The sequence below is a fragment of the Protopterus annectens genome, chromosome 4.part1 (genome assembly GCF_019279795.1).
Source record: "Protopterus annectens isolate FY-2018-M chromosome 4.part1, PAN1.0, whole genome shotgun sequence".
In the NCBI taxonomy this organism is placed as follows: domain Eukaryota; kingdom Metazoa; phylum Chordata; order Ceratodontiformes; family Protopteridae; genus Protopterus; species Protopterus annectens.
This window is the reverse complement of record NC_056734.1, coordinates 152,094,128-152,121,693: the sequence shown is the minus strand read 5'-3', so window position 1 is coordinate 152,121,693 and position 27,566 is coordinate 152,094,128. Positions and strand designations below refer to the sequence as shown.

General features: G+C 38.2%; 1 protein-coding gene across 8 annotated transcripts in view; it reads right to left on the bottom strand.

The window, feature by feature from the left end:
* TNIK (TRAF2 and NCK interacting kinase) overlaps positions 1-27,566 on the bottom strand; it is a 1,728,926-nt gene that overhangs the window by 108,566 nt on the left and 1,592,794 nt on the right. For all 8 annotated transcript variants that reach the window (XM_044070048.1, XM_044070049.1, XM_044070051.1 and 5 more), the window contains one exon: positions 11,067-11,234. In XM_044070048.1, coding sequence (XP_043925983.1) covers positions 11,067-11,234 — 168 coding nt within the window. The remainder of the gene's footprint in view (positions 1-11,066; positions 11,235-27,566) is intronic.

Here is a 27,566-nt window from a genome sequence, read left to right as displayed (position 1 = left end):
GAAATTGTGCATTACTATGCAAATTCATGTACAAAGCAATGCAGTAATAATGATTTGGAGGACAGACAGTGTGCAATGCAAGTGTGAACAGATTATTTTTAAATACCTACTTAACTTATGTATTAAACAAGGAGAGACTATAAACTAGTATCAGGACAGCAATTTACTTTGTCATTTACATGCATTGATATGCAAAACTGCAGAACATTGGACCAAGCGTAAGTACTATGCCAGAGTGGCTGTTGCATAGTTATTCTGAGTTAAGTGTTGGTCAGTAACTGACTGCATTTTGTTCTTGTCTTCAAGCAGAATTTTCAACTGCTTGGTAACATACTTTTCTGCATATGGTCCTGTGCTACTTTATTTAGACAGAAGGGTGGATAGGTAGGTAGGTAGTTACATTAGATAGGTAGGTAGGTACATAAAAGGAAAATTATATAGATATATAGACAGGCAGATTGCTAGATAGAGAAAGATTATCAGTTGCATTTGCAAATGCCGATAGCATGTTTTAATGATGGGGATTTAAGGGAAGCATCAGTTCCCCAAACAAATGGAATAAACAAAAATGCATAACAGTTATGCCTGCTCGAGATACCATATTGTTATTGTTAATGGTTAACATATGTTATTATATATAAAAACACTTATTATAAAGCCTTGAACAAAAAGAAGACTTAAAGAAAGCATAGCTGAACCAGTTTTGTTATAGGCAATGACATCTAACAGCAATTTGTATAGTATTAAATTTGAATTACAAAATTACTATGAATAAAAATCAGGGAATATCAGTTATCTGTCCTAATAACTGGACATGCGTGCATACTTTTTTTCTAGAAAAGGAACCATCTAGCTCAGACATGGAAGTTTACTATCTTTGTGCAATGGGATGGTGAAACCATGCAAAACACAGGCATCTTTTTTGGTCAAAATGTATATTCCCTGTGAACATATTTCTAAGTTAAACAATCAAGAATTAGGTATATAGAATAACTGCAATAATTTTTGTTGTTATGCTAAACAGAGTAAGTGACCAGCAGCAGAATGAAATGGTTTCATTTTTTGATCAGTTATTCCTAGGTTTTTGTTTAGGGTGAAATGCAAACACCAATGCTCAATTATTTTGTGTTTGAACATTAGTGTTTTTGAGACTTTTCTATATTTTGACACACACACACACACACACACACACACACACACACACACACACACACACACATTTACGTATGCATATACATTTATTTTCAAGTATCTGGGAGGGGCGGTCGAGGTGAAGGGAAGTCTGAATGAGGAGGTCAAAGCTAGAATCAGACAGGCAATCAGTAGACAACTGGCTGAGAGTGTCAGAGGTAGTGTGTGACAGAAGAATGCCAAAGAAGCAGAAAAGTGTACAAAACAGCAGTATGGCCAGTGCTACTATATGGCAGAAAAACCTGGGCAGTGAGGGCAGAGCAGTTAAGGAAGCTAGAGGTGATATAGATGAAATGTCTGTGACAGATGGCAGGATGCAAAGTGTGGGACAGATGAAGAAATGAGGACAACAGAGCAAAAGCCAAAGTAGGTCAAAGACAAAAGATTATGGTGATTTCAGCACATGCAGGAAAGCAGAAGACAATCTGGTGAAGAAGACTTGAGAGACTGAAAGACAGGAAGAAGCAAGAGGAATGAGGGTGTCCAGTAAAGAGGTGGATGGATAGTGTGAGAGAAGGCCTGCAGCAGTCGGGCATGACCACTGAAGAAGACAGGAGACTGGCACTGTATCCAGCAAGATGGTGACAGTTGAAGCAATATTTTGACCCCATGTAGAAAATAAGAAAAGGGAAGTAATGCTATATGTATATACATGCTCACACACATATTATTATATCTTCATTAGTTGACAGTGCAAATGGGGAACACACAAATGAGAGACAAAAATTGAGCAACAACACAAATGTGCGACATACAAAAATATCTTCTCTTCCACTATCAGCAAACTCCAGTTACAAATAATAGCTCAAACATCGTCTGAATATTGGTAGGGGAAAACATTTAGTAAAAGAATGTATAAGATTAGAGCTAGGGTTAAGAGCAAGGGTTGGGGGTAGGGTTAGGATTAGGGTTAGGGTTAGCACATATGAGTAAGATGGGAGGGGGGCACTAGCTGTAGGCATGCTATATTACGCCCATTTTCTAAGCTCATCTATACAACATAAATTGACTGTTTGGGACAGAGCTTAAAAACAAGCCAGCTGAAAGAGTCATCTGCACATATCTCAGTAGCCTTCATTACAAGAACTTTAAGGTATTACACATTGAAGACTCTAGCTTTGTTGGGTCTTTCTTGAAAGTTTTACTAAGTGGTTTGTCTGTGTTTGGATGTTTGCTATATATAAATCTTAACCTTGATTAAGTCTTAATGTCTCAAACAAATTAACAACTGCAACATTAAATTTTAATAACTATGGCACTGCCTTTAGGCAAGCAGACACATATGTCAATTTAGGCTTCACAGTGGACAATACATAATGTTTGCCTCTCACCTAAACAAAATTAGTGCCACACAGAAGCAGGTGAAGAAAACTCTGAGCATGTAGCAAGTGACCCAAATTTGACTAGCAGTTTGGTGCCTGTAGGAGCTGGTGGGAAGACAAGAGTGAATGGCCACTGTTGGAAGGAGGGGGATGTGGCTCTGACTCAAAAATATATAGTGGAGATCCAAGCTGGCTGAACAGCTGAAGGGAAAGGAGAGGGAGGATCTCCCAAGGGGGAATGGGTGAGTTACCACTCCCAGAACTGTAAACTGTCGTGCAAACTATTATCAACCTTTCACAAGGAAATAAGGACTTATAAGGATTCCTGAGCAGGAATGAATGGGCTGTATGATGCTCACCTAACTCAGTACTTTTCCAGAACAAATGGGCCAAATGGGTGAAGGACGGTGAGCCGTTAGGCAATGTCCTGCAGTGGTGCATCAGGAACAAAAAAATGTATCCCACATCTCATATTCAAAATACTTCTTCTATAAGGATGCCCTGTCTATTGGAGTTGTATCATACATCACATTTTAAATTCTAAATTAGAGTCATTATCCAACCCAGAATCACCCTTATATTAATTATTGTTAATTGTTTTATACTGTGTTGGATGGTTTATTCCCATTAAACCAATTGTTTCTTTTCAGAGGAGACCTGAGGTTGTATTCATACTGACTATGCAAAATTTGGCCAGGGCATCAGGGAACTTCCTGTACTCTATTTTTTTTTTGAAAATAGCTAGGATTTGTTGGTATAAAAATAATGATTTTTTTTTTGCATTTCCATGGGAAAATGCAGGAAATGCTGTGAAACATGCAATAAAAAAAGACAAAATAGATTTGACATGTTTTATGGGGGGGGGGGGGTTGGCAGTTTACGGAGACTTAGCAGCTGGAGAGACCACAGATGTTCCTCACCAGGAGAATCCAGGACCTCAAAAATCTACCATACACAGATAGGCTGAAAGCCTTATCCCCCTACTCAGTTTCATACAGACTCCTCAGAGGTGACCTCTGTCTGGCATACAAGGTGATCTTGGAGCCTGCCTTGATGGGACTGCTGCATACCCACAAGTCAAGATCCACTTCAGTAACCCACATGTGTGGCCTCAACCTGGTCTGTGACATCAACAGGACTTGTTGGCAGGACAGATTTGTATCCAGAGACCCCCCCATCTGTGGAATAGACTCCCTCTCCACATCAAGCATAGTACATCTTTACCCCTTTTTAAGTACAACCTGGATAACTGGATGGGAAACAGAAACTACATCCCTGGGATTCCACCCATGTCCTTACTGGACAGGGGCATTGGGTGCTGACTTGTCAAAACATGGGCTAAACCCTTGGCTAGGCTTATAAGGGCCTTAGAGCCAATAACCTAGTAACTTCCAATGATCTTATGATCCTATAAACTACATGTAAATGGAAATATTTTATATAAGGTATCTGAAGAAAGGATATGCAACATATGCATAGTTGAAGAAATGTCACAAGATTGTTTTCGGACTCAAAGACCTAACCTTGGGACCACTGGAAGCTTGTAAGAGTGAAAGCAAAACATTTGGACTACATTTTTAATGCAGGGAAGTACATTCAAACTACTTTTGAAATACTGCACTTATTGTACTATTTAAATAATTTTTTCTGTGTTTCCTGTTTTGTTTGTTTTGTGTTGGAAGTTAAAACTATTAATTGAAGGCATTTTTTATAGTTTCAGTGATTCATAGTATAGTATAGCATTTTCAAGTGGTTTCTGTGCACTGATTAGGTGACCAATAATTTCTGAGTGAGATCTCATTTTATTGCATTTTTAATATCTCTCTCCAGAAGTTTCCCCATCCACCAGCCCTTTTCTTGTTGTGCTTTTAAATTTGGAGGCTTTTAAAGTGTTCACCCCTAACGTATATCTGGCCTTGGAAGCTCCTCACAGTCTAATATTCTCTACTCATTGTACTGGGTACTGACAGATGAATCAGGGAAGGCCCTCCCCTGAGACTGTTAGTGTACTTTGAAATTGCCTTAAAGTGTGTGTGTGTGTGTGTGTGTGTGTGTGTGTGTGTGTGTGTGTGTGTGTGTGTGTGTGTGTGTGTGTGTGTGTGTGTGTTCCTCATTGCTGGATTGTCTGCCTTTGAATCACCATGTACTTACTTGTAGCTAGTCGTAAGATATTTTTCTGGTACCTATTCACTTTTGTCTATCTAAAGTGTGTACATTAAGAATACTTGGACTACAATTCTAGTGATAATAGAAAGATGGCCTGGCTTGTCTGAGTTGAGATCGATCCAGGTAGGCTTAAGTGAGAATTACTTGTTGTAGTTAGTTGTTTAATTTGTTTCTGATACCTTTTCATTTCTGGCAAACTAAAGTGTATTCTTATATTAAAAAGACTGGGCCTGCAATTCTAGTGGCAGTAGAAAGGTAGTCTGGTCTAAGATGTGAACCACGCATAGGGGGGCTTTAAGTGACAATTACTTCTTGTAGCTAGTTGGCACCTTTTCACTTTTGGCTAACTAAAGTGTACTTTTATATTAAGAAGACTGAGGATTCTTTTCTAGTGACAGTAGAAAGATAGCCTAGTCTGTCTGAGTTTGCAAGCGCACACAGAGGCTTAAAGAAAGATTGTTTCATCAGCCAGAGGGCTTTTAGGGACAGTTGTTTTGTGTTGATCTGCACTTGAGAGCTACTTTTGCTGTGCTTTTACATTACAAAATTCCAGGATTATTCATCTTGTGGCAGAAAATGTTTACCTGATCTGATGGGAAGCACTCCAGGGAACTCAAAGTGCACTTGCTTACTGGCCATAGGGCACAGGATTTAGTTTCCAGCATTTTCTGTCTGCTATAAATTACACACATTTGTGTGGAGCTACTCACTGTGTATCAGTGGTTAGTAGTGCCCTGTATGTTAGCAAATTCTTAGTTTTTAAAATTTACCTAGAAAGCTAGTATAAAACAGAAAGGTTCTGTATGAAGATAATCTAGTCAGTACATTGAACAGTACTAATACAAGATCATAGCACTAACATCTAGCCATAACCCTAGACAACAATTAAGTGACCCCTGTAAAACAAAGTTCCTGAACCATAATAGGCCAACCCTAATACAGGTCCTGACAGCATGGATATGCAACTTTCTAATGTCTCTGTGGCCAGTTTGGTAGATATGGGCATCCTGAGACAATGTAGCAATTGTCTAATGTACTCAGACAACCTTTTAATCCTCAAAGAAACTAACACAGTATGTGAGAGATGTACATACATAGCTTCCTCTGAGGTAAAAATCTTGCTTACAAAAAAGGTTGTCAAGAACATACACACACACGTATACACACACACTACATCCTTCATGCATACTGATTACCACACACACAGACCTTTTACACTAAGGCACTTAAAAAAACCTTCCCAAACCTAAAAGACACTCTTAGTTGTCAAATGGCAACACCTATCCTAAGCAATCACTAAAGCACACACCAAAAACAAGCCTAAGACCACAGCCAAGCCTACACTCAGTGATCCCTCGAGAACAAAGCCCATAAGATAAGCAAACACTACACCTAATACTCTTGTCATAGGGGATTCTATTGTATGATACACAGATGTCCATCTCACCAAGCTGAACAAGGAGAAGATAATGGTTAATTGCCTATATGGAACTTGGATCCACAATAGCATGCACACACTCAGGTCACTGCTGGCACCACACATACCAATATGACTCTGTCATGGTCCATGTGGGTGTAAATGACCTGAGAAATACCTCACATTATGGATCACTATGAATATGTGTTACAGACAGGTATGTGCCTTGCATTAGGATGATGCCAAAGTATGAACACAAAAATAATTGATTTTAATAATTGGCTTAGGTTTTGGTGTCACTCCAGGGGGATCCAATATCTATCCGTTTTGGAGAACATAGTTAACAGTCTACATTGCTTTACTAAGGGTGGTCTATACCTGTCATCCCAGGCTGTTGGATATTAGCTTAAACTTTATATACCCCCTTAGATCCATTTTAGACAATGTCAAAATGACAAAACTACCAACATAGCAAAAAAAAAAAAAAACTCAAAGCAACGTTAAGGTGTTACTGCTCAATGCTAGGAGCTAGGAGTCACTCTGCAGGATGTGGACATCTGTGCTGTTACGAAGACAGTACAAGTCTACAGTACCTTACACACATTTAGGCCAACAGCAGTACAAACATGGTCTAAAGGTGGAGGTGTCTTGATCTACGTTTGCAGCAAATACAACTCTAGCTTGGTTAAAAAGGATGACGCCCTGGAGTTCATCCACATCCAAGACTCCTTACACAAGGTTCCTTGCCATGTTCTGGCCAGCTACAGGTCACCCTCTATGACCTTCAAAGCTCACACCTCTTACTTAGATCTACTACAGGCACTCACCATCCAACCAAATACCCTATTCACTGGAGACTTTAACTACCTCTCTATAGACTAGGAAGCATACACTGCCACTAACTCACATGCACAATGTTTGCTTGACTTTATCAATACAAACACCCTGGACCAGATAGTGCACACTCCAACCAAAGGATAAAATATACTAGACCTATTACTCACCAACATGGGAGAGCACTGCACCCTCCCCTCTGTCACGTCCTCACTAGTGAGGTCAGACCACAAAGCTGTTTCCTCTGAAATAAAAATCAACACAGAAAACGCAACTATATCTGTAATAGGAACTATTCTAAAGCAAACTACATCCTATTAAATGATAGTTTGTCAAAATTCATGTCTCCTTCAAACCCTGAGAATACAGGCACCTATGCAGAATTATGAGGCTGCAGTACCTACCAGAAGACCAAATGTAACATAAAAAAAATGTATATTTACAGGGTGTAAAACAAAAGAAAAAGTCATGGCCAAAATCAGAAAGAGCAACTTTCAGACAGACAAGACCTATCTGATTCAACTAAACAAGAAACTGAAAGGACTATTAAAGTCCAGCAAGGCTACTATGAGGTTAGGATAGCCTCCCAAGTTAAGGACAATCACAATGCCTTGCTCAGCTATGTCAGCACACAGTCTTCACTGACCAGGGTGACACTATGAATATTCTTGATGATAAATTCAGCTGTAACTTCACCCCTGACTCCTCCCCCCTACTCTCTATGAAATCTCTTCTAGAATACCCCCCCCCCCAACTATCAACAGAGAGCAGGTTCTGGCAGCACTCACTAAGGCCAAAGCACTGCTTCAATGGGCCCCAACAATGTTACCAGTTGCCTTCTAAACAGCCTAAAACATGACCTAGCAGGACCACTTGCTGTACTTTCCAAATACAGCCTCATAACAGTTTACAAAATACACAGAAAAAAAGCAATCTCTAATCGCAGGAGGTCAATATCAGATAATTGAACTTTTAAAAGTTCAAACACCATATGGTTGAGACCATATGTTTAAACTCTTAAAAGTTCGAACATCAAATAAAAAATAAAAATAAAAAAAATTAAAAAAAAAAAAACAGAAAGAAAACTACCTGAAAGCTTAAGCAGGGGGGCAAGCCCCCCACACCCCATGCTCTTTAAATATACCAACTCCGAGATCGCACTACAGTGCAGACAATAGAAAACTTCCATTGCCACACTGTACGGGGATCTCCGTTGAAACTTTCGAACCTTTAAAAGTTCAGTCATATGGTGTCAACATATGACATTCGAACTTTTAAAAGTTCGACAACGTGATAGGAACCCAATGGCAGGTTGTCATACTGAGTTACTGTCTGTGTCTGTGGGGAGTTCTGTGAGTGTGTTGTGTGTATGTGTATGAATGCCTGCATGTATGGGGGAGTGGGAAAGAAGAAGCTGCCTGTGTCAATGCGATTCACTAGCAGTTACTACTGAAAGGGTTAGTACTGAACATTCACCCAATTCAGAGATTTCCTCATTACAGTCAAACATGTCCCTGAACTGTATTTCCCTAATTCATGTAAAGTTCAAATTTTATCCACTGCTGTTTACATGATCACAGGAATTGTTTTCTGAATATCACTCTTACTCTCTGCTTGATATGAATGATACACAACAACAATATATCTCAGCTATTTCACTCCTGTTAAAAAATGTTGTTAAGAGTAAATCTTGAACCATTCAATCTTCTTATGTCCTTCATCTTCTACATATGTGGTCCCAGTAACTAGGATATCATCAACGTAAATTTCAACATAGGAAACACCTTTTAAACAAATAATAGTCCCCTGGAATACAAGAGATGCACAAACACCCAAAAATGTAAACAAATGTACCTAAAAATTCCTTACTCAGTACTTATACTTTAGAATTTCTTAGACTAATAATCCAAGACTGTTTACTGAAAAAACATAACTAATGTTTAAAATTTCTGGATGCCTGCCAGCAACCCCAAAATGTCTTCTATACAGGGGAATGTGATGTTGTTTCAAAGAAACTACTGAATTAATGGTTACTTTATAAAATTCACACTACCTAATAGATCGATCAGGTCGTGATGGAGGTACCATACATGCAGCCCATTACAAAAATTTAACGTGTGTTATAATTTTTACTTTTAACAGTCTGCTGATTTCTTACTCTTCCACTTTAGAGCACACTTCACAAAAACCAGACCAACATCTGAAGAAGTTAAGACTGGCATCTTCTGGAGTTCGAATTAGTTGCTGTGCTTCTTTTAACATTCCCACCTCATCTTTAATTCACAGTATCACGTTTAGTAGCCACTTCAGTTTTGGAATGCATATTCTTACCTTCTTCTCACATTAAATGCATTTTGTTCAACCATTTTCCATACTGCAAATCTGTACATAATAGTTCTTTTTATTTCTCATCAAAGTCCTAATATCTTATATGTTTTTGTCCAGAATTTTTCAAAACAATGCCATTTGATTGCAAAACTGTGTTACTTCTCTGTCTGCATTTCATTTCACTTATTACAGTAACACTACTCCTTAGTCTTTGCAAGATTTTCTTATAGCATCGGTTATAATGGAATTGGTTAACATTATACAGTTTTAGACTATACCTGCTGTGTAAAACAATTTTTTGTTATTATCGTGCATGGTTATGTCATCTGCAAGAACGTGGTCTGAATAGTAAGTACTAAACATCAATTCTTTCAATACCTATTTTCTTAAAAAATTTTCTTATATCTACATTATACAAGCATGACATTTTTCTAACTAAAATTTCCAATCTGCAGCTTGGTGTTTTTTCCCAAAGGAATCAGTAATGTGTTACTTCTGCTATCTTTATTAGTCTGGGTACAGAACAGAACCTGTACATTTCTGTGTTTGTTTTTATGTCATACCACTGTGGTTGGTCTTTCTTATGAATCTTGTATATTTTGTTAGTTACCTTGACTGTTAAAGTAACTCTTAATGCATTTTCTAATATTAAACTGGTTTCTTTCAACATACTTTTGTATTTGCTTCCATTACTTGCACACACAGTCCTGTCTCTTAAATTTTTTGAAGTGTCTGTCCTAACTAAAGTCCTGTGCTAATTTAATTAACTCAGCAAAAGACCCTGTCACAAATTCATAAAGCCTTTTTTTGCAATCTGTGAATCTCTGAAATACCTCATTAGGTTTGAGTTAAAATATTTTTAACAAGCTTACAGGTTGTATGCACATTTTTTCAAATGCATTGCTCAATGGAGACTTCTTATTAGAGAGAACTCTGTCTGCGTGAATGTAGATCCCCCTAGAAAGACAGCATTTAAGGCCATCTCCTCTACGCATTGGCTCCCAGAATGTGTCTGCTTAGTGCAACAGCAGTCATATTTCTCCCATAAAGTCTGCTTTCTCCTTTCCTATGGTCTGTATGCCCATAGAGATATTGCATAAATAAATAGGGGGTGTAGGGGTAAAATTGCCTGCATGGGAAATGCAGGGGGAAGAGTGGTTTAGTCTTTTTCCCCAAATGTGCAGTATATGTATGTATTGCAAGGTATGCCTATTGGAAGTCTTACTTAGGGTACTTGTACTGGGCCTTTCTTATTAAACCGTGGGTTTCAGGTCCAGCAGTACTGATGTGAACGGATCTTTTCTTGTTTTCATTTTCTACCTTACTAACAAAAACAAAAGAAAAAAAAACTGATATTTCCCACCCTTCCTTTCAGGATTGAATTTTTGTTATCCAAATACAGTTTCCATTTCATTATATTTCCTATTTCTTCAGAGATGCTACAGATGCAGGCACACTGATAATCATTATGGACATTTACTTTTGTGAACCCTCTTTTAACAGAAGCAGGTGATATATCTTAGATAGAAAGTCCAACAACTTCATTAAGTGGCTCTAAGTCAGCCAAACTGTAAGACTAAAACAAGTTGTCAGAAATATGAAGGCCACAGTAAACAGCTTATAGTAAACAGGAAACAGGACTGTTATGAATTGAAATGAACTGGTTACAGTTTGAACACTGCAGTAACAAGTAAAACTTCAGTAGCACCATTTAATGGCATAATAAATGAATAGAAAAGATCTAATAAAATGTCTCTTTATACAGAAATGTGATATCATTTAATAAACACAAAATGACTACCACCTACATCAGCCGCAGATTCTGTATCTTGTACTTGCAGAGTTGAGGTTCGTGTCAATGCCTCTGTTGGTGTACCAGCAGGCGACTGGCTCTGCTGCACCAGATCAGGTAGATTAATGTGGCTTGAAAACCCATTGCTGTCTGTATGACCTGAGCGTTTTTGATCAGCAGTTGTCTATAAAAATATACATTTCAAATAATAATTAATTCACTGTAATACCTTATTAACCAAAATTCATTAGGTAAAGATTTTGCTAAAGCAAACAGGTTAAGAAAAAAAGAACACAGTAAGAAAAAAAGAACACAGTATCAGATAATAAAGCATCACTAAAAGAAATATATGGATTTACTGGCTGTTGTCCCTACCAGAGATATTTACTATGTACTTTTTGAAGAAATTGTGTATTAACAAACTGCTCAACAGTATATGCTGCTACAGAAATACAAAGCCTGAGTAGTTCTACTTTTAGGATAACAATCAAATGAAGCCAGTGCTAAACGATAACTGAACATGAACTAAGGTTTTCAAGTTTATGAATGAAAACACTCACAAATACAATAAACAATCTGGAGACGGTATTGATTTTTTTCACACTGCTTTACCATGCAAGATTTAATTTAAAAAAATGGAGGTAGTCCAAGCTTATGAAAGAAACTACATTCAAAAATGGAAAAAAAATGTTAATTCCAATGACTCTTATTAAAAAGGGTTAGCTTAGAACTTTCTTTGCATGGGTTGCCATCAAAAATGACAAACAAAACACAGCAACATAGAAAGAATGCTAGGCAAGCGATCACATGGCTCGAGAGATGCCTAGCCATATTCAACAAGTATGTACACTTAAAAGTTCTTAGCCCCACCTTTCTCAACACTAGTTTTTACATTCCAAAATAAAAATAAAAATAAAATAACTGTGTACAAAAGAGACATTATAAATAAAGAAATTATGTATTTTTTATGCAATCATATCACCATTACCCAAGAGAAAGCAAATGCAGAAAAGTGCAAGTAAGAAAGTGCGTCTGTCTGTTTGTATGCATGGATTTATTTATTTACTTTTATTTAATGTTTGATAATCATGTTAGTAAGCTGGTCCAAAGATCCCTTCAGTCATTACCCACGGCACAGGTGTAGTTAAATGCGTTCACAATGTACAGTGATGAATAATATTATAGGTGATCCATTAAATAATTTCATATTCCATTCAAGAAAAAAAAAAATTCCAAAACAAGATTCTATTCATTCTAAACCTTTGCATACATTGAGTGTGCTCATGACAGCAAACAAACTATGGCACTTGACCACATCTAAAAAGTAGCTATATATTAAAGTTGGCCATCGTGATCTGGTTTTCAATAATTTAGGATTAAATAAAACCTTCCCAAAAATGGATTGATATTGTAAAAAGTGCTACAAAACTATCATGTTTATCTCTACCACCTATGAACATTCTTTGGTATCAATCTTATCAGATGATACCCATTGCATTTGAGAAAGATGGCGCATAATTTTCAGTTTCATATTGACTGTAGATGCTTCTGGAACATATTAACCTTTAGTAACTGCCATACACTGCTTACACTTAAAATGGTGAACAGTTCTTTCTTTGCTTAACAGCAGCAAGTCACAACTATGAAATCTATGTCTGACTGACGGTACACTGCTCTGTACCCAGCATTTGCTCTGTGTTAAAGCTGTAATTGATATGTGATATTATTACTTCATTCTACATATGAGGTTCTACTACCTCTATGCTGTGCACTTTTGTGTACCGACCATGATTGTGACTGAAAAGGGTCAGTCATATTTAGCTGACCTGTCCAATAAACAAATCAAAACATATATAAACAAGTTTCATAATATTTTCAACATGATGCCATAGGCAATACAGAACCTCTGCCTGGTCAAAGCTTGCAGGTGTCAACTACTTGTATACGGTTACTAAGTTACAAAAAACAATATTTCTGTTTTAAGTGTGTGTGTGTGTGTGTGTGTGTGTGTGTGTGTGTGTGTGTGTGTGTGTGTTTGTTTATATATATGGAGTTATGGTCAGATTCCTCACAAAAAAAATCCACATTAAAATAGGTACATAAGAAACAAATGTTCGCGCTTTTATGTAATTCAGACATGCATTTCAGAAGACAGAAGTGTAGATCCACTCTGTCTATATAAAGTATCGCCCAGCCGTTAAAGGGTGCTTATGATGCTGCTGATTCTTCCTTCAGAACTGACACTTCTGAGTCAGTACTGAGAGCCTTGGCTGGGCTTGGTTCTCAAAACCTTCCTGAAGATGTCCAAAATGAAATTTGAAATTCTTCCTTAGACAAGACATGTCTGGCATTTCTTCAGCTGAGGTGCTCAAGAAGTGTCACAGATGCGGAAAGTTGATTCAAGGGGTGACTAATTTTTCAACCCTCCTTTTCCTACTTCCTCCTCAGCCCCCCTTTTCAATAACAAGGAGGCTTCAAACAGGAGTTTCAAAAGCAATGGCAAGGAGGCTCCAAAAAGAAAGGAAAAGTCTCTAAATATCAAGGACAGTCTTCCCAGTCATTATGATTATTCACCTACTCATCCCCCACCCTACTAACCTCTCTATCTCTATAAGGCTTTACCTTCCCTTGTGGCACCAGACTGTGACAGACAAAAGGGTTTTAAATTTAATTTAGCAGGGAACATTTGGCAGAAGGAACCCCTCCCTCCCATTCAGGGATTCCGCCATACCCAGTGAGCTAAGTGTCCTTGCTTGCTTCGATTCTGCATCAAATATCTGCACAAGGAATAAGAGAAACACAGTGCCTCCCTGCCATATGGGTAAAGGTTTTTATTTAAAGATTGTTCTAGTACAAAAGAGGGAAGGATCCTGGAGACGTGCTGAATGTTTCCTTTCTAAACCATTTCATTAACATTCCAAAGTTCAGAATGCTTTCCCTTCAGTTCCTTTTACCGTTTCTTGCACCACCACAAGTGCATTTTGCTCACTATAGCTTCAAGGCCCTCTCTTCCAAGATGCTACTAGATGCACAACTGTGTTTCCACCTTCACCCAGGACCAAGGACTCTACTGCTCTGGTTTTCCAAGTGAAAACCCTGCAGCTTGCACCACTACAAGTCCATGTAAGCAATCTCCATTAGCCTTGTCAGCAAATGCAGTGTTTTATGAATGCTATCCCAGTTTGAGTACTTATTGCTAGTGTGGACACTCACAGGGACCACAACTCCCTCTCTTGCCCACCTGTTCCACCCAAAGTTCTCCACTAGGTGGAAGCAGAACTCCACAACTCTCCCCCTATCAGCCAGCCATCCCACCTAGCCACAGTCCCCTGCTGCTCTGTTCTCCCTAAAGCTATCAGACAGCCCTTCTTCCCCAACTAGCAGCCCAACATCTAAGACATTCACGAGTCACTCTTGTACTACATAGAGCCCTTAAGACCTGAAAGTGCACATCCCCTGCTAAAACCACAAGCACTCACAGACAACAGCCTAAATCAGCTACCTACATTGGCACAAGCATAGTGCACAGATAGTTTTCTGCTCACCTCTCTGCTGGGCTCTCCCTGCTCCATTCGCCCTATTGGCTCACTCCACTCCCCTACCCTGCCCCAATTCTCAACTGCCCCCACTACTCCTACTTTTATTCTAACCCCTCATCACCTAACCACACCTTGAACCAATCTGCTATCTCTAAGCATTAACTTAATCCACACCCCTTAGCTAGCTCCTTAATTCCACATCCACTACCAAGCCCCCTGCCAAAAATAAACACATAGCAGCAGCTAGCCATGTCATCACAGCTGCATCAACCTATAAACCTTAACATCCCTCATGCCAAACTACTACTCCCACAAAATACACAAATCACCTAAGCATTTCTCTTCCTAACTCTCACATGCCTAACAAACATTACATGCATACACACTAATCTGGAAAACACTTTATTCCATACTACACCCACCTCCACTATGACTACCCCACACATACATTTCTCAATACGTCTCACACTGTTTAAAGACAGCCCAATACTTCACAGACACAAATTACACATAATTACATCTTACAGTACTAAGGTATCATTCACATCCAACCTAGAAATAGTACAAACAATTGACACATACTACTCATTACAAAGCACCTACTTATATCAGGAGGCATACACCCAAACCCAGGCCCACTTAATACCCCACTCTCAGCCAAAGAGAACTCTGACCGCCTAATTCTCAACATCAACACCAGAAGCATATCCAATAAGCTTCCAGACCAACATGCATTTATTACCCACTACTCCCCAGACATACTAGCCATCACTAAGACCTAGCTAAAACCCAATACCCAAAATGAAGAAATTCTCCCACCAGGATATAAAATCTTAAGAATGGATAGAGTGGGCAAGAAGGAAGGTGGAGTTGCAATTTTCTTTAAAAATTCTCTCAACATTAAGCCACTACAAATCCCTAAGTTCCAAAATGCTGAAATCCTAAGTACAATTCTATATGTAATCAACACCAAAAAAATCAATATTCTCTGCTATTACATTCCCCCAGGAAAAAGCTTCCCCATTACTGAAGAAATATTACAGTGGATCTCAGAGAATCTACAACAGGAAACTATCTTACTAGGTGACCTAAACACTGACTGGATAGCTTGTAATTCTAACAACCCCTCCAATCATATTTATCTATTTGGTTTTTCTCAGCTCATTCAAGAACCCACTAGACTTGATAAAAAAACCCATAAGCAATCCATTCTAGATTGGACATTATTCAATTGCCCCAAACAAAACTACCAGGTAGGATGTCTGACAGATAGTCTCCCCACTTTCCTCTTATGCAAACATATTAACATTTCCAACCTCATAACTTTTAGGCAAGTTAGAGATGACCATAAACTAAACATACACGACCTTAAGTATACTCTAAAACAAACTGGGAACCATTACTTACCTTAGGTGTAGACAAGGCCGTCATTTACTTTAATAGTACTCTCTTAAATGTCCTTAACAGTTTTGCACCCATTAGAAAAATTAGGGTCAAGGCAAACTATGCACCATGGCTAAGTAGGGACATTAGAGCCCTACTAAAGTCTAGAGACAAAGCTTGAAAACTATGGAAGAGGGATAACACCAGCCTAGCCAGACAAAACTTCCAACAACTAAGAAATCAGGCCAAAAAACAAACCAAACTGGATAAAAAGAACTACTTCCTCAGGGCTCAAAACATACACTTGAAAGACCCCAAATGGTTTGGCATGCCATAAACTCCCTTCTAAAACCAGGGAAAACTACCACTCCAGCCCCCTCTTCTGATAACAGTACCAAAGACATAGCATCCCAGTTCAGTCACTAATTTACATAATCTATCCTAACTCTATCCTCCCAACTATCCAATAATAACCATACACATATGGCTAACAAATGCTCAGATAACATCCCCTCCTTCATTCTTTCACCCATTGCCACTTCCACAATTAAAAAACTCCTCCTAAAACTGAAACCAACCACCCTTGCAGCTGACAGTCTACCTGCAAACTTCCTAAAAATTGCTGCCGAATCCCTATCTTACCAGTCTCCATCCTCATCATCCGCTCCATAAAGGAAGCATACATCCCGCAACTCTGGAAAGTTTCTTACATTATTCGTCTTCATAAAGGTGGCACTTCTTTTGACTTCTCAAATTACCGTCCTATTGCCATTCTACCCCCTTATATAAACTGCATAAAAATGTATTCACTCTCAAATTATGAAATTCCTAAATTCACAAAATCTTCTCTCCTCTACACAACATGGCTGCCGGCAAAATCATAGTACAACAACTGCCCTTCTCTCTTTCACCAACTTAGTCAACCTACATAGAAATAACAATAATTTTGTATCCTCAATATTTTTAGATCTCTCCAAAGCATTTGACATGATCTCACACTCCAAACTACTAGACTACCTAGCCTCACTATCTTTTGCCCCTTCCACTACTGAGTGGTTTAAAAGCTGTCACACAGGCAACAATCAGTGCAATGCCAAGACACACAATCTCCTTTACTCCCAACCACAAGAGGCATACCACAAGACTCAATATTAGGCCCACTTCTTTTCTCTATATTTACAATCTACACACCTCCACCCAGCATGCTTCACTTATACAGTATGCTGATTATTCAACTCATCTGCTCTGCTCCATCTCTTTCCACTCTTCAACAACTCATTCAAGAATCTTTCAGTTCTGTGGAAAGTAGGATAACTGATATTCAACTAATCCTAAACCCCAACAAGACCAAATTGCTACTTTTCACCCCCAACAAATCTATAGCTACCGCTGTATCCCTTACAATCTTATCCAAAAATGGCACCATCATATCTCCCTCTGAACACACCAAACTCCTCAGTGTCAAAATTGACAATAACCTCCTCTTTGACGTCCATATTTCACAAACTGTAAAAAAGGTCCATAAAAAAATGGGAACCCTGTACAGACATACACAATTCCTCTCACATCAGGCATGACTCAGTATAGCCCAAACTCATCTATTGTCCACCCTAATGTATGCTGCACCAATTCTCACCCAAATCACAAAACATGATCTTGCCAGGCTGGAATCATGCTATAATAAAATTGCCAGGTTTGCTTATAACTCAGCTTTCCGAACCCATCACTGTGAATCTTTAAGGGGGCTAAAATGGTTAGAACTTCCCCAGCTAGTCAATTTCCATCAGTAGTCATTGCCTATAATATAGTCAGATATCCCGAGAAATCTCCAGCTCTAAGCAAGTTACTTTCCCCCTACAGAACAAATTGTCCTCTCTGCTCTAGTGATACATCACTCCTCTGCATCTCTAAGGCCAATAACAATGCAGGGAAAGCTCTATTTTCCCATACCATAGCTCGATCCTGGAACAACCCCCCCCCTTACTTCTGCCCCTACTAACACACATTTCAGAAACATACTCAAATCACATCTTATAAATAAATGGCTATGTCCATGCATTACATAAACTTCACAGCCTCAGTATACTATAGACTGTCCTTCCCACCATATCTACCGTAAACATTTTACGGTTAAGTATCTTACTGTTGACTAATACGAATGTTTTTACTGTGTGAATTTATTTTTTGTATCCCATCTTATACATTGCTATCATAAGTGTGATTGTATGCGACTTTTATCTCTGTATTTTATTTCGCTTGTTTCTAGAAATATTTGTTGGTAGGTAGGATTGTATGTGACTTCTTATCTCTGTACTTTACTTCACTGATTGTTGATATATGTGCTTTGTACTATCTTGTTTGATTGCAATCTCACTGTGGAGCTTTTCTCCCTGGGCCTCTGCTGTAAATGGACCTGTGTCCAGTTGGACCTTCCCAGTTAACAAATGTAAAAGAAAATAAATAAATAAATTTTCTCCCATCTTTAGCTTTCATGATAAAGCTAGACTTTCCATTGCCATTTGCAAGCAGTTCAGATGTTTTCTTTAAAGATTTTCTGCATCTTGCTTACATTATCAGTTCTGTCTTACCCTTCGGACTCTCACCCATTCCAAGGGCATTCACAAAATGACAGCAGTAACTGCTTACTGCAAATTTCAAAGCATTCACATTTTCCATACCTGGACAACTGTCTTGTATTTGCAGACTTTTTTTCCAGCTGTCAAGAGTCATTTCTAGCTGTTCAGAATCTTCTACTCAGTCTTTCAAATATTTTCTCATCCCTTCTTACATGATTGTACTTCTGGGATATCTGCTACATTTTGTCTGGGGAAGACCCTTTCTTCCTTCAGACTAAGTAGAGAGGTTTCATCACATCTTATGTTTTTTCAACCAACACCAAGCATCTGCAAGGGAATTTCTCAGAATATTGGTGTTCATGGCATTGATAATTATCATGCTTCTCCTGGCCAGACTCCACATGAGGAGAATCCAATTGTACTTCATGTCAGTCTGGACTTGGCATCTTTACTTTTGTCTTTTTGGATTGCTGTTCTGGGATTTGTAAAAAGTAAGATTATCTGGTGAGAAGACTTCTGCAAAGATAGTACCTGTGTTACAAGCTCTTACAGCGAGTCAACCCTACCTCATGTTTCACAAGGACATGAGATATAGTCCTTTGTTTATATTTAAAGTGGTCTCAGAGTTTAACTCCAGCTAAAGTATTAATCTCCATGTCTTCTTTTCTGAACCAAAGAACAACAGAGAAGATATTATTTGTATTATGGATTTACAAAAGCAGCTCAGATACTACACAGACAAAACTAAATCCTTCAGGAAAGCTGATCAGCTGTTTGTCTCCTATAAAGGTAAAAGGAAAGGACAATCAGTGTCAAAGCAGAATATTTACAGATAGCTGTCTCATGCTATTGCCTTTTGATATACTTACCATAATAAACTAATTCTAGTCAGGTTTAACAGCCATTCCACAAGGGTTATGGCTTCTTTGGTGGCTTTCTGGGACGGAGTGGACTACAGAAGTAGTCTAGAGGCAGGAACATTGTCCTATGTACATACTTTTATAAAATATTGAACAAGTTACAGCTGTGTAAGTAGACTTGCCATAACAGTAGATGGTCTAAAATATAATAAATGCAAAAAGGAAACTATAATGTTCTAAAATATCTCTATTGCAGTAGTGTCATTTCCCTCCAGACCTCTTAATTTGGCTGTTTTATTTTGTATTGCCAGGGTGTGGTTATATAGACCTTGTGCATATAGTTCACTGTTGGGCTTGTTTCCTGGTTTTATTCTTTCAGAGCTCTTGTCTCCCTTTTTTCGTGGCAAAAAAAGTTCCTGTTAAAATGGCACTTTATATTGGAGTTACGAGGTTTACATCATATGGAAGGTTCTCTTTATATTGGAGCTATGAGGTTTATATCATATGGAAGGTTCTCTTTATATTGGAGCTATGAGGTTTACATCATACGGAAGGTTATCTTTATATTGGAGCTATGAGATTTACATCACATGGAAGGTTATCTTTATATTGGAGTTATGAGGTTTACGTCATATGGAAGGTTATCTTTATATTGGAGCTATGAGGTTTATATCATATGGAACATTATCTTTATATTGGAGCTATGAAGATTACATTATATGGAAGGTTATCTTTATACTGGAGCTATGAAGTTTACATTGGAAGGTCATCTTTATACTGGAGTTATGAGGTTTACATCATATGGAAGGTTATCTTTATATTGGTGCTATGAGGTTTACATCATATGGAAGGTTATCTTTATATTGGAGCTATGAGGTTTACATCATATTGAAAGTTATCTTTATACTGGAGCTAAGAGGTTTACATCATATGGAAGGTTATCTTTATACTGGAGCTATGAAGTTTAAATCATATGGAAGGCTATCTTTATAGTGGAACTATGACGTTTACATCATATGGAAGGTTATCTTTATACTGGAGCTATGAGGTTTACATCATATGGAAGGTCATCTTTATATTGGAGTTATGAGATTTACATCACATGGAAGGTTATCTTTATATTGGAGATATGAGGTTTCCATCATACGGAAGATTATCTTTATATTGCAGCTATGAGGTTTACATCATATGCAACATTATCTTTATATTGGAGCTATGAGGTTTACATCATATGGAAGGTTATCTTTATATTGGAACTATGACGTTTACATCATATGGAAGGTTATCTTTATACTGGAGCTATGAAGTTTACATTGGAAGGTCATCTTTATACTGGAGTTATGAGGTTTACATCATATGGAAGGTTATCTTTATATTGGTGCTATGAGGTTTACATCATATGGAAGGTTATCTTTATATTGGAGCTATGAGGTTTACATCATATTGAAAGTTATCTTTATACTGGAGCTAAGAGGTTTACATCATATGGAAGGTTATCTTTATACTGGAGCTATGAAGTTTAAATCATATGGAAGGCTATCTTTATAGTGGAACTATGACGTTTACATCATATGGAAGGTTATCTTTATACTGGAGCTATGAGGTTTACATCATATGGAAGGTCATCTTTATATTGGAGTTATGAGATTTACATCACATGGAAGGTTATCTTTATATTGGAGATATGAGGTTTCCATCATATGGAAGATTATCTTTATATTGCAGCTATGAGGTTTACATCATATGCAACGTTATCTTTATATTGGAGCTATGAGGTTTACATCATATGGAAGGTTATCTTTATATTGGAACTATGACGTTTACATCATATGGAAGGTTATCTTTATATTGAAATTATGAGGTTTACATCATATGAAAGCTTATCTTTATATTGGAGCTATGAGGTTTACATCATATGGGCGGTTATCTTTATATTGGAGCTATGAGGTTTACATCACATGAAAAGTTATCTTTATACTAGAGTTATGAGGTTTACATCATATGGAAGGTCATCTTTATACTGGAGTTATGAGGTTTACATCATATGGAAGGTTATCTTTATATTGGTGCTAGAAGGTTTACATCATATGGAAGGTTATCTTTATATTGGAGCCATGAGGTTTACATCATATTGAAAGTTATCTTTATATTGGTGCTATGACGTTTACATCATATGGAAGGTTATCTTTATATTGGAGCTATGAGGTTTACATCATATGGAAGGTTATCTTTATATTGGTGCTATGACGTTTACATCATATGGAAGGTTATCTTTATATTGAAATTATGAGGTTTACATCATATCATATGGAAGCTTATCTTTATATTGGGGTTATGAGATTTACATCACATGGAAGGTTATCTTTATATTGGAGTTATGAGATTTACATCTTATGGAAGGTTATCTTTATGTTGAAGGTATGAGGTTTACATCATATTGAAGGTTATCTTTATATTGGAGCTATGAGGTTTACATCATATAGTAGGTTATTTTATATTGGAGCTAACCGCAAGGCATTCTTTAGCTATGTCAAGAAACTAAGTGACAATTCTCAGATCTGCTCAGAGTTAGTGCAGAATGGCACAAAATACACTGAACCGACCGATATAGCCAACATCCTTGCAGACAGGTTCAGTGCAAATGTCACACCCCTCTCACCCCCAAAAGGGCCCATAACTATACCAAAAGAATGCAGTGCCCTGAAATCACAGACACTCAGGTTAAAACAGCCCTCTCCAAAGCCAAAAACACAGCATCAATGGGACTGGATGGTGTCCCAGACTGCGTCCTACATGAGCTCAAAGATGAACTAACCCCTCACCTAAACACACTGTTTAAACTCAGCCTCTCCGCAGGCTACATGCCCACAGAGTGGCGCACAGCAACGGTTATTCCACTCCACAAAGGTGGAACCACAACAGACCCCGGGAACTATCGCCCTATAAGCCTAACTAGCTTGGTCTGCAAAGCTATGGAGTGCATCATCATGGATCTCATTAACAGAGACATTGGAAACCTCCAAACACTGAACCCTACCCAGTTCGGCTTTGTTAAGGGCAGATCATGCCTCCTAAACCTGGTGGACTTCTTTGAGACAGTTACCAAGGCTATAGACAAGGGAAAGGTGGTCCACACAGCATACCTAGACCTCACAAAGGCCTTCTACACCATTCCCCACTCAGGTATTATAGATAAGCTCACCAGCCTGAACATAAACCCCTACATCACGAGATGGGTTGCCAACTGTCTCACGGACAGAACCCACATGGTAAGAGTTGTGGGAGCTAGGTCTGACTCTAAACTGGTTACAAGTGGTGTTCCCCAGGGCTCAGTCCTAGGACCCTTCCTGTTCGGCATATACTTCTCAGAGGTACAGGCAAGCACAGGAGGGCTATGGCTGACCAAGTTCGCAGATGACTGCAAACTAGGGGCTATAACTTTACTCTCCGGCTGACACAGACATCCTTCAAAAGGGTCTCACTGAGACAGATACCTGGTGTCAAAACCATGGCCTCAAGCTAAATGCCAAAAAGTGCAGAGTCATCCCAGTTTGGAAAAAACAAAGTACCCACAAACTACCACATAGGTGGTAGCCCCCTAAATATGGAAGACATAATAAGGGATCTGGGGACCCAAGTAGATAGTAACCTCTCCTTTGATAATCACATTACCAAAGTGGTTAGAAAATCCTTCTATGTTACCCACCTAATCACAAAAAGGTTTGTAGCCAAATTGAAAGAGGTCATTGGGCCCCGTTATATATCACTCATCAGAGTACAATGCCCCATTTGGGATACACCTTACAAGACACCTGCAACAACTGGAAAGACCACAGAAGTACCTCACCAAGAGGATCACTGACCTCAAGCAGATGCCCTATGCAGCTCGACTGAAGAAATTCCAGCTGTACTCGGTTGTATACTGTCTACTCAGAGGTGATCTCTGCCTGACATACAAGGCCATGTCCAACCCAGAATTGATGGACATGCTCCACCAAAAGAAAACCATATCCCCTTGAGCCACACGCTCCAGAAATCTAAACCTCACCACAACAATAAATAGGACATGCTGGAGGGATAGATTCCTGTCCCAGAGACTTCCTATGCTCTGGAACAAGACTCCAATCTACATTAGGCAGAGCTCCTTGCTAACTCTCTTCAAGAGAAACCTTGTTGAGTGGATGGGAAACAGAAAGTTTACCCCAGGGGTCACTTCAATGGCTCTGCTGGACAGAGGCACAGGGAACTAATCTAAGGGGGCGGCGAAAGCCAACACATTCCAGCTAGGCTTATAAATGCCTTTGAGCAGACAGCGTAGCACCTACCTATGAACCTATGAGGTTTACATCATATGGAAGGTTATCTTTATACTGGAGCTATGAGGTTTATATCATATGGAAGGTTATTTCTATATTGGAGCTATGAGGTTTAAATCATATATAAGATTATCTCTATATTGGAGCTATGTGGTTTACATCATATGGAAGGTTATCTTTATATTGGAGCTATGAGGTTTACATCTTATGGCAGGTTATCTTTATATTGGAGTTATGATGTTTACATCATATGGAAGGTTATCTTTAAATTGGAGCTATGAGGTTTACATTTTGTGGCAGGTTATCTTTATATTGGAGCTATGAGGTTTACATCATATAGAAGGTTATCTTTATACTGGAGCTATGAGGTTTATATCATATGGAAGGTTATTTCTATATTGGAGCTATGAGGTTTAAATCATATAGAAGATTATCTCTATATTGGAGCTATGAGGTTTACATCATATGGAAGGTTATCTTTATATTGGAGCTATGAGGTTTACATCATATAGAAGGTTATCTTTATACTGGAGCTATGAGGTTTATATCATATGGAAGGTTATTTCTATATTGGAGCTATGAGGTTTAAATCATATAGAAGATTATCTCTATATTGGAGCTATGAGGTTTACATCATATAGAAGGTTATCTTTATACTGGAAGTATGAAGTTTACATTATATGGAAGGTTATCTTTATATTGGAGTTATGAGGTTTACATTTTCTGGCAGGTTATCTTTATATTGGAGCTATGAGGTTTACATTTTGTGGCAGGTTATCTTTATATTGGAGCTATGAGGTTTACATTTTCTGGCAGGTTATCTTTATATTGGAGCTATGAGGTTTACATCATATAGAAGGTTATCTTTATATTGGAAGTATGAAGTTTACATTATATGGAAGGTTATCTTTATATTGGAGTTATGAGATTTACAGCACATGAAAGGTACTCTCAAACTATGAAAACTGACCTGTCACTGGGGTAGAACCCAAATAGACTCCAACAGTGACCTATTATAATACTTACTGTTATGGTAAGTTTACTTAGACAACTCTACTTTCTGTGTGTTTGAGTTCTGAAGGATTCTACATCAACAAGCCTGCAAGAAAACTATCATGGAGTATAAGGCAGTATGCAACAGCTATAAAGTAGAGCTACAAAGAAGAAAGACTGCACTAATGCACTGCTGAAGAACAGTTAGGTTTCCCAAAATTTTAATAAGTTTTTATTGGCAGTGTTGGAAATAGTATTTCCACTACATGGGGTGGTGATTTTAACAACTGCTTGGAGGTAAAGGAACTAACATAGCACTTGTCTTTCAGTACTTATAAGGACCAGGTCTCAATAATGTTGCTAATATCAAATGCTATTTCAAGTCTTTTCCTGGAAGAAAATTATTCAAAATGTTTTAAGTTTTTCATGTGCATTCTTATTTTTGTTATGGAGATTAATATTTATCAAAGCTTGTTAATATGTTTTATATGACTAGTAGAATGAATCATGTGGGTTTTACTGAGATATTTAAAAATAGTGATTGATTGTAATTCTTTTAGTTCTGATGAAGTTCATGTTACTGGAGCGTGGGATAGGTAAGGCCAGTCTAATACCAAATGGGAAAGGTTTGTTCAAGCCCAACATGGTAAACTGGATTGACTTAAAATGGCCCATAGGGCACCTACCCTAGTACTTACCTATGGATTCCTGAATGAAACAAATTTGTGTTTAGGAATGGTGTTAACAAGGCAACTAATTTCAAGGATATCTATGCCTTGCCACCCTTAGGTCTTGCCTCCTTTTTAATGTGTTCCCTGCCAGTCATATCATGGATGAATTTATAAATACCCATCCAGTTGTAAGCAAGTGTTTTTGCCTCTCCACTGCATGATTAGGATGACTGCCTAATTGTACAGTCACGTTGCATTGACCAGGAATTAAACCCAGGTCATCTGCTTGAAAGGCAGGTATGCTCACCACTATACCATCAATGCTAAAAGCTAAAAGAGGAACAATATTTTCATTGTATATGTTTTGCACATTTGGCCCAGACTATGGCTGAAAATAGTCCTTGGCCAGTCCACTTACCTAGGTGACGAAATAGATAGATAGATAGATAGATAGATAGATAGATAGATAGATAGATAGATAGACTGATAGAACATATTTTCCTTACACCCAGGAGGGTAAAGTAAAACCTACTGTGAGACTCCATTTTCCACATATGCCAATGAGTTGAAATACATTTGGGTATTGTAAACTATTACAAAAGAGTCTTATCAAAACCTGCTGTCTTATTAAACCAGTTGCATAATTTGTTATACAAGGATATGACACATGAAAAAACAGTAATAAGCATTAATGACAGTCTAAACTATTTCTAGACTCTGGAATTATGTAATCTGTTCTATATTCAGTTGCTAGAGAGTTGACTCTTTCCTGTGATGCCTCCACTTACAGCATAGACGCTATGCTTTCCCACAAACCTCTTGCATTTATGCCTAAGTAGTTTGATACCTCTTCAGCAAAATACAACTAGGCAAAGCAGATTTACCAGTATTTTGATAGTGGTACAATTCATAAACATTTGTATACTCATGCTTTTATTATGCATACAGATGGCCGCAGTGGTGCAGCAGTTAGCGTTGCTGGCTCACAACAAGAAGTTCTCCGGTTTGACCTTCGGCTGGGGTGCCTTCTGTGCGGAGGTCTGCATGTCCTCCCTGTGGTCGCGTGCATTTCTTCTGGGTGCTCCGGTTTCCTCCCACATCCCAAAGACATGCTGTAGGTGGATTGGATACTCTAAATTGGCCCTAAGCGTGACTGTGTGCGTGTGTGCCTTCTGTGGAAGGTTGGATGCCAGGCTGGCAACTCAACACCATAAAACTCCACTGCCAGTCATGAGCAGACAGGTGATCCACTGTGGTGACCTCTAACAAGAAAAAAAGCCAAAAGAAGAAGAAGAAGACAGGTCACAAATAAGTGACTGCCTTGCTCAGTGAAAAAAAAGTTTACAGTTTTTCTAAACAGCTTTTTCATGAAATGATGACCTGAACAAATGAGTCTTGGTCTTCAGCTTCTGTTTCCTTTCAGAACACCCAAACTGACCAAGACTGCACTGAAATTACTGCAGTGGAAATAAATGCAATCAGCCACGAGTCTGTTGGCCACAAGGCCCTCCGAAGCCATGATGGGATCCAGATTCTCTGAGGTGCATTTTACAATTTTTTCAGTGAAGGCCTAAACAAAACTCCTGATTAAGGGAGAATTTCACAGTCTTGCTCTTTAACTTTGTTTTTCCCCCGGATCCTTTCAGCACATTCTAACTGACCAAGACTCCAATGTGAGGACTAAATTAATCTGGGGGTCTAGGGGTTGTTAGGCACCTGAAACCATGGGTATATAGATGCTCTGAGGTGAGCTTTTTTCCAATTTTTTGATTCAATGATGGCCTAAACAAAAAACATACATAAGGAAAGAAATTCAATCATAGTTTATTTCAAGGAAGAACTGAATTGTATCCATAACTCTCAACGGTACTGATTTTTGCAGAACCTCCAGATTTTTGCCTCATATTTTTGGTGCATTTTTTATAGAATTTTGGTTTTCCAGCAAATCATTGAAGATTTAAGTCAATAAATGACAGACATTTGAGATTCAGACTTCATACCTTTCAGAAAATTCATGCTACTGCAAAATCTGTTATTCTTTCTACTCTAAGTTTGTAAGAGCAATATTTACAAATTGTCTCAATTTTTGGGCCTTTGTCCTCCCATTATTTATGGCTTTGTCCAGATTTCTTGCTCTAAGAGGTTGAGAGGTATGATTGTATCCAAGGCTTAATGCTC